General features: G+C 35.1%; 1 protein-coding gene across 1 annotated transcript; it reads right to left on the bottom strand.

Moving 5' to 3' along the window:
* Nucleotides 1–3,391: 3,391 nt before the first annotated feature.
* LOC121415580 (NADH dehydrogenase [ubiquinone] 1 alpha subcomplex subunit 13-like) lies at nucleotides 3,392–7,922 on the bottom strand. The gene is made up of 4 exons (XM_041608845.1): nucleotides 7,801–7,922; nucleotides 6,236–6,314; nucleotides 5,175–5,246; nucleotides 3,392–4,060 (listed from the first exon to the last, which is right to left on the bottom strand). The coding sequence occupies exons 1-4, from the start codon at nucleotides 7,889–7,891 to the stop codon at nucleotides 3,865–3,867; spliced, it is 438 nt and encodes a 145-aa protein (XP_041464779.1). The 5' UTR covers nucleotides 7,892–7,922; the 3' UTR covers nucleotides 3,392–3,864.
* Between the last annotated feature and the right edge of the window lie 329 nt (nucleotides 7,923–8,251).

The raw sequence follows: 8,251 nt of genomic DNA on the forward strand, positions 1-8,251 counted from the left end.
CTGACTGGAACAAACTGCCTACAAAAGTAGTGGAAGCTAAATGAGTGGAATATTTAAACATCTGTTGGATAAATTTTGGTGGGGGAAGATTTAAAACCTCCATTTCTCAACGCACGTAAAGTCTCACAAGTCTAAACTGTCTAGAAATCGTCAATTACCGGAAGTAAAGATCGGAAAACCTACAAGAGAAGTCCCTCATTTCCGTACTTGATGTGTGATCAAAAAAGATCTGTTAACGGCTGCTTGCAGTTAGTCATGAAGACGTTACATACTTCAGCAATGAAAATTCTAAACCCTTTTTGTAATCGTGAAAAGATGAGTATATAATTAAACAATTGATGCGAGCGCAAGCGGAAAGATTCGAGCTTTACACCCCAAATGGGACACTCTATATTCATGTTTTGTAAATGTGAAAATGATGATTGGAAATCTTCCTAATGCGAGCGCAAAGAGCGAGCAGAAAATTGACCTAGAATCTGAGCATTCTAAATACTTTTTATCATGAAAATCAATAAAGCGAACGCGAAGCGCTAGCTTAAGATATTTGATATCACGATCTAAAAAGGATCAATTAAAGCTCTGTATTTCAAGTACTTTGTAGAAAAATTGTGAGGTGGATACGGATCACAGTTAAAAAAAAAAAAAAAGAGCTGATATGTTTCATTATTATTACTTTGAGTTTTGACATAGGACCGGGACATTCTAAGAAAATTACGCCATTATATGAAAATGATGACTATCTTCCTATTTCTCTTCCTAAGCGCCAGGTGAAACTTGTCGATATTCCATTCTGAAAAAGGGAAGATTTGATTATTAAACTAATAACCTATTCATTAATGTAATACGCCTAATTAAAGCGCGAAATCTGTTAATATTATGGCCTGAAAACTGGACATTTAAAGCACTTTTGTAATTATGAATAAGATGCAGGACTTAATATATTTTCAAAATTCAATGCGAGCGCAAATCGTGAGCCGAAATTTCTGATGAACTGTCACAGTCATGAAAATGGAGATTTTTTATTTGTTATAGAATTAATATTGAGATATACATAGCTCAGTCACCACTCAAAATGCGAGCGTGCAGCGCCGCGCTAGCTGATACGTTTCGACAATCTGACCTGAATAGGTATATTTTGAGAACTTAATGGAATACAGGAAAATAATAGGTACCTATATTTCTTGCGCGAGCAGAAAATGTTCATATTCAGACCATAAAACAGACATTTTTACAGAGCACTTAAAAAAAATCAATTTGTAACTCAAACAAAATAACTAAAGTTCGATTTCCGAGCTGAAATATTTTTGTACACTGACTTCAAATTTGATATTCTAAGCTAGTAAGTTCCATATTGAGCAAGATATGTAAATCACCTTAAAAGAGCAATGCGAACGCGAAGCAGAGGCAAAAATTGCATATAGTGACATGAAAATTTTTTAAAGTAATTTTCCAAGTCTCCTCATCTTATTCACTCGTCTTCCTCCTCTTATGTTCCTCCTTCTTTTTTCCTCCTCAAGTTTTCTTGTCTTTCCTCCCATTTCTTTTTTGTTTTGCTCTGCCAGTGGGTCTGAGCCTCGAGGGGGGGGGGGGGGCGGGCCCCTCCTGGATTCGCCCATGGGTAGGAGTAGAGAAGGTCCAATTACATGTATCAAGAAAATGAAGGAAAAAAAGGAAAAGAAAGAACCAGGTATAAGAGGTCATCCATGTATTGTGTCTTTCCTCAACATCAGTAACTGGAGGTATGACCCCCCCATGCCCCTCCCCCACCCTCTCCCTCTCTTCCTATCTTGGCTGCCTTATTTCACTCACTCCTCTTTCTTATAGAGTACTGCCACTTTATTTAGACCCCAATGCTAAGGTGAATCTGTCCAACTCAAATCTCTATACCACATAAATCTGTTCTACAATATATTTAGGAAAAAAATATGTGACAGATGTGAATCATATATGCTTTGGCGTTAATAATGTATCAGCTCATATGGCTCTCAAATCATTCTCAAATGGCTGAGAAGGATAAATAAAAAAGGTGTCTTCACCATTAAAGAATCCGGAAATAGCAGTCATTTCAACATTTTTGGCTTCCCATAATTTAGCACCATGGTCTAAGTTAAACCAGACTTCAGAATATTGGGACATTATGCTGCAATCCTAAATGACAAACAAAGTGTCATCATTTGTCAACACTGTGTATCATGCATTTTGATTCACAGATTTTTTAAATATTTGTTTAAAGTGCCGATCCATCAATACAAATCGTTTGTGACATCAGAATATTATTGTCAAACTTGCCGTGCAACGAATTTGCCGAGAATGTTAAATTATCTGATAAGGGCTGTGATATGATTTAATACCAACCAAAGAAAGACTGCGTTGCACATGCATACTTTTACAGGCTGACTTCTCCATATCAAAAGATTCTATGACAAACCCTAGGAGATATCTGAATCTCCCTTTTGATTCTCGATTCACACAACCACCTTCATAATCATTCAACCAAAGACAAAGAAAATACCTCATATATCAAATATGTATGAATTTCAATCAATATTTTTATATACACAAAATACTGCATCAGTAAGACATGCATTGGTATTCCTATCAGAATACATTTCTCAGTTCCCAACACAGCACAACTGTGTTCTTCTGAGCACTGTCACACAAAACTTAAAGACTGATCTTAGGATTGATCATTATGAATGAATGCATTATACGTTATGAGCAATCAAGATCAATCACTTAGATTTGTGACACCGGGCCCTGGTAGACTGTTGAATACATCTACAAGCATAAACTTCTTTTACAAGATATACATGTATTCATCTCCCATATATTTCATGATGAGAAAATATGATAAAGGTCCAAATTCACAAAAGAGGTAAAGAATGGGAGGGGAACACGAACAAGTGCACATCGACAAAGGGCCTGCCTGTATTAGTAAATTGGATCATATTCAGTGCTCACACGAGCATGGTGTTCTACTTCTGTGAATTTGTGCCACAAAGTCCATGTAGCAGAAACCAGGGGCCGATTGCACGAAAGGGTCTTTGCAAGGACCGTCTTTCGTGTCGCCCATCTTTTATGATGCGCCATGTGAAACGCATTTTAAATAAATCATCTGCAAACACATTTCATTCGTCCATTAAAATAAACAAAATATTTGTTTATAAAATGATGTGATATATCATGAAATTGTTTAAAATTTGATTTAAAGCAAGCTAACAAATCTAATTGCTTATCATAAATTTCAGAAACACCCGCTTATAGCGTATCATAAAAGATGGGCGACACGAAAGACGGTCCTTGGAAAGACCCTTTCGTGCAATCGGCCCCATGACAACACCATATTCTCTTCAGCTCATTAAAATTTTGGTGAAATTTGTTGGATGGTCAATAGCCAAATCAATCAAGCCTACATCTGCATGCTGCATCCCAGAAAAAAAAAATAGTATCGTAGATCCAATGCAGTATAACTCTAAAATCTAATTAACTATTTTCTCAAGGGGGACCAACCACTCATGGCTATTTTGCTTTGTTCCCCCATTTGATTTGTCCACAAAAAGTAGATACTGAGACAAAAACAAGTTTTAAAACAAATCTTGTAAGTCTGAAACAGAAAGATAAATTCCGTCCAAAGATAAACAATGTAAGAACACTGTGCAGTAATTAGTTTTCTTATCTTGGGTTGTATCAAGATACAAGATCAGTTGTTTATCTTGCTTCTAATATATTAACATCAGAAAGATACCAGTTGGGTTATCGACAATTTTGAAGGGGAACAAGTTTTGGTGATCTACATCAAGACACCACAGGACAACAAAATAATATTTCAGTGATTGGTCCCCTTTAGAGCGTACAACTATTTATTTATGTTCCTGTGAAAGTGTTGAAGCCAAAGACTTTCTTGTTCCTTTCCTTGGAGGGTTCTAGGTAGTAGAGGTCTAGAAGACCTGGTTCGTACCATCTCTTGGAGTTGAAGACACCTTCACCAACGGTCCAGCCTGGGACATCCTTCATGATCTCAGCCTCCTGCTCCCTGTTGTATTGTAGCCTGAGAAGCATCCTGCAAGATAGGAAATAGAGATGAGCCTCTTAATCAACACTTATTATCTGTATAAGAAATTTGTATGAACCCCCCTCCCTTTGCTCCACAAATATCATTATTTTTTCCTTTCAACCTAAGTCAAATTATTATTCCTCAGAATAAGCATTACTGATATCTACCAACATGCATAGATTTATCAATAGTTCTGCGATTGATTTGCTGTAATATTCTAGATCCCAGATATATTTTGGGTATATATAAAAATACAATATACAATATAAAAATCAGGTGCAAAATCAGTGTGTTTCAATAAATAACAACTTGAGAAATACGAGCATTTGAAAAATTCTACAAGATGATGGAAACATACAATATTTAAAGCATAAAATCATTTGAAATGTGTATGACACTGACAGCTTGAGAGCCATGTTTTTAATTCCTGGGAGTTATACTTCAGAACCTGGGGTACGTCAGTGAGTAAATTTTCTTGTTAAAGCATTCTCAAGATTATAACAAAAAATGATGGGATTTCCTAATCACCTATGTTTCATACACTTTTAGGCCCTAATTCACAAAGGTGGTTTTGAAAACCCGAGGTTGAGTCCACGGTTTTACAGATTTCCTGTATAAATTATGCTTAATGTAGCACGTATCTGGCGCGTGTATAAAAAATGTCAAATGCTGATGAGAACTTTGGTCCCAGTGCGCCAAATTGACGCCTGTTGCCGTGGTTTTCCACACCATTTTATTCACGAGTCCACTGTTTTTATTCACGAGACCACTCTTCAAACAGTGGACTCATTAATAAAATAGCATATCTAACCATGGTTGCAGGCGTCAATTTGGCACATTGTAACAAAAGCACGCATCAGCATTTCACATTTTTTATACACACGCCCGATATGCGCTAAATTAAGCGTAATTTATACAGGAAATCCGCATAAACCATGGACTCAACCGTGGGTTTTCAAAACCACCTTTGTGAATTCGGGCCTTAGAGTTTGTATTATGAATGCTAAAGAACAATACTATGTAGTTCCAAAAAAGAGAAATTTTTTGTTTCATTATACACTATTGTTCCCCAAATTAAATATTAGCAGTAAGACTATAATCACTAAACATGGAAACTTACTCTCTGTCCTTTTCTGCCCAAATAAGAGGCATTATTGCTATCTTGGATTCACGATCCTCTTGGATCCATTTCCTGTAAAGAAAAAAAATTGATGGCAATGTGTACAAATGAAAAGGCTAAATGGAATTGAGATTCAACGACTTTCACAGAATAGGTGACTCTAAACAACAGACATGGGCAGTTCAAAGGTAATGGAGTGACATTTAGAAACAGGTTTTTTGCATTCAAAGATATCACTCATATTTGAATAGTTATTTGCAAAGAAATGGTACCTGACAGTAGTTGCTGACACCCACTTTTCAAACCCATAACGGTTACGGAGTGACGGTTACAGAGTGATATCAGAAATATCCACACACAGGCAAAAATGAACTTTTATTTTAAAATTTCTGTTTGATATGATGTAAAATGATGGCCTTCAGATTGTCCAAAAGAAAGTTTTATGAAACAAGCAACAGTTTTCTGTTAAATTGAAATTAAGAAAAAAACAATATATGTAGTCGCATCATGTATAGTTTAAATTCTCCTATAAGAAGCGTAAAAAAGAAAAATGTGGCTAATTATGCTCCCCTTTTGTATTCATTAAAATCCATACGAGTTTTGATAGAAAAATTTGATCCAGATTTGAAATAGAGCGAATATAATTTTTTGGAAAATGTCCACTTTTGCTTGGAATTGCCCACATGCATCCTGTTATAGCTCTCATCACTCCACCTCATTCACGTTTTGAATGGACATAATTTTAAGAAATGCCATGATTAAATTACAATTTCATCAAGAACATCTTTTAACATCAAAACTGACTGCCATTTCAATACCATTACATTACCAAACTTCACACATGCATGTACTTAATACTGTTTTACCAAAATATTCAGAAGCATGTTTTTATTTCTCAACTGATAGATTAAATAACAATACAAAATGATAATAATTAGAAAACAATAAACAACAAATAAACAAAACTAGCCAAATGATACTGGGCATTTAGGTGTATATTTGAAATGTAAGAGTTGACAAACTGCAATCCTAGTTGTCTGCCCTGAAGCCTACAAACTCACCTCCTTTGTTTATTGCTCATTGCCAAGGTAACAAAGCCAAAGGTCATAATTCCTGCCACACCAGCAAACATTGTGTATCCTACAAAGACAAATGTAGATTTCTAAAGCCATTAGTTATTATAAACTAGCATATCAATGATGTGAAGCTCATCCTGCATCTTGCAACGAAATTTAACACAATTTTAATTTCAGCCCAGTTGACACTGTAGTGAATGATATTGGTGACATAAATTGAGGATATAGAATTGAAATTGATGAAGAAATGACATAGAAGCACTTTTTGTGATCTATGAATAAATTTCATATAAATTAGAATAAATGATTTTCTGGTCAAAATGTCTAAACTCTGTGTAGAACCTTGGTGAACCTCAAGTAGCTCTCAGATGGAACAAAAATAATCAAAAGCAATCAAATAAATAAGTATTTTTGTGAGTTTTGAAAATATATATGAATTAGCATATTAATGAGTTTCAAAAATTCTGTATTGAAATTTTGTATCACCACCTAGAGTTATCATATAGAGCAAACCATTGAAAATGATCAACAAATGAAAGAGAAAATAATTTTTTTTTGTGATTTATGAATATATTTTGCATAAATTAGCATAAATAATTTTCTACTGAAAATTTCAAAATTCTGTGTAGAAGTTTGGTGAACCTCATGAAGTTCTACCAGATGGAAAAAATAAAAATCTGACAATTCAAGAAGAAGCATTATGAGAATGCTAAAAATACACAAATTAGCATAAGAAATTTTCTTGTCAAAAGTTCAAAATTCTGTGTAAAAATTTTGTGAACCTGAACTGAAATGCTACCCAAAGGAAGCCAAAAGATCAAAATTGGTCAAACAAATAAAGAAGCATTTTTGTGAATTTTGAAAAATGCACATAAATTAGTATATTTAATGAGTTTGAAAATTCTGTGTTGAAGATGTGAATCCCCCACCTAATGCTTTCATAGAAAGCAAGCACAATTGAAATCAGACTTGAAATGACGAAGAAGCATTTTGAAATTCACTATTCAGTCAACAATTTCAATCATTTTCTGTGAATTATTAATTTTGCATAAATTAGCATAAAAAATGTTTTTGTCAAAATTTTAAAATTCTGTGTACGAGTTTGGTAAACCTCATGAAGCTGTACTTGATGGAAAAAAAAATTCAAAATCGGTCGACAAATAAAGAAGTTTTTTTGTGAATTTTGGAAAAATGAGCATAAATTATTCAAATCCTAGCAAGCATATTCAATAAGTTTCAAAATCCCCCACCTAGTGCTATCATATATCGCAAACAAAATTGAAATCTAGCAGTGAAAATAACTAAACTATAAGAGGAAACCAAATATAAAAATAACAGTCCTACAAAAAAAAAAGAAGCTGTCTTTGACTTTTAAAGTTTGTGGTCGGGCAATTAGCGGAAATATAACACAAGAAACAACGAATGGGACTGTGATTACGCGATGTGCATCTCACTACACATAAAGATTTAGAAATTGGGCTTATACAGGCACAAAATGATATAAGATATGCCTCATATTAGACGTATACGATATGAAATTTTCAATTTACCTGAAAACCCTCTTTTGGGCAACATTCGCTTATAATTGATGTTGCTATAGCCGCCTTTCGGCGGCATATCTTGTCTGAAAGTCGACGCCATTTTTGGCTAGATAACTGCGCTAGCGCTGCGCGCGCGTTTCCGTTTTACACCCTGGCGAAGGCATTTTCGGAAAAGTAGCCAAAAAGCGACTAGTTAAGAGTCTACACACGTCGCTGGTTGCATGCAGCGTGCGACACAGGCACTGATCTCTATAAAAAATAGAGATCAGTGGACACAGGCGAGTCCACCACCGCATGCAATTTGCACAGTTACTGATCAGAGCACAGAGTTCCTCGGCACTTCAGGCCTACTAGTCTGGTCTGTTAGCGTCAAAAATGCCCTACTTGTGGACACGGTGGACAAAAGCATGATTTTTTCTCCAGACCTTTGTTTATGTATAAGAATTAAGAATGGGGTATG

This window comes from Lytechinus variegatus, chromosome 5, assembly GCF_018143015.1.
Source record: "Lytechinus variegatus isolate NC3 chromosome 5, Lvar_3.0, whole genome shotgun sequence".
Classification (NCBI taxonomy): Eukaryota; Metazoa; Echinodermata; class Echinoidea; order Temnopleuroida; family Toxopneustidae; genus Lytechinus; species Lytechinus variegatus.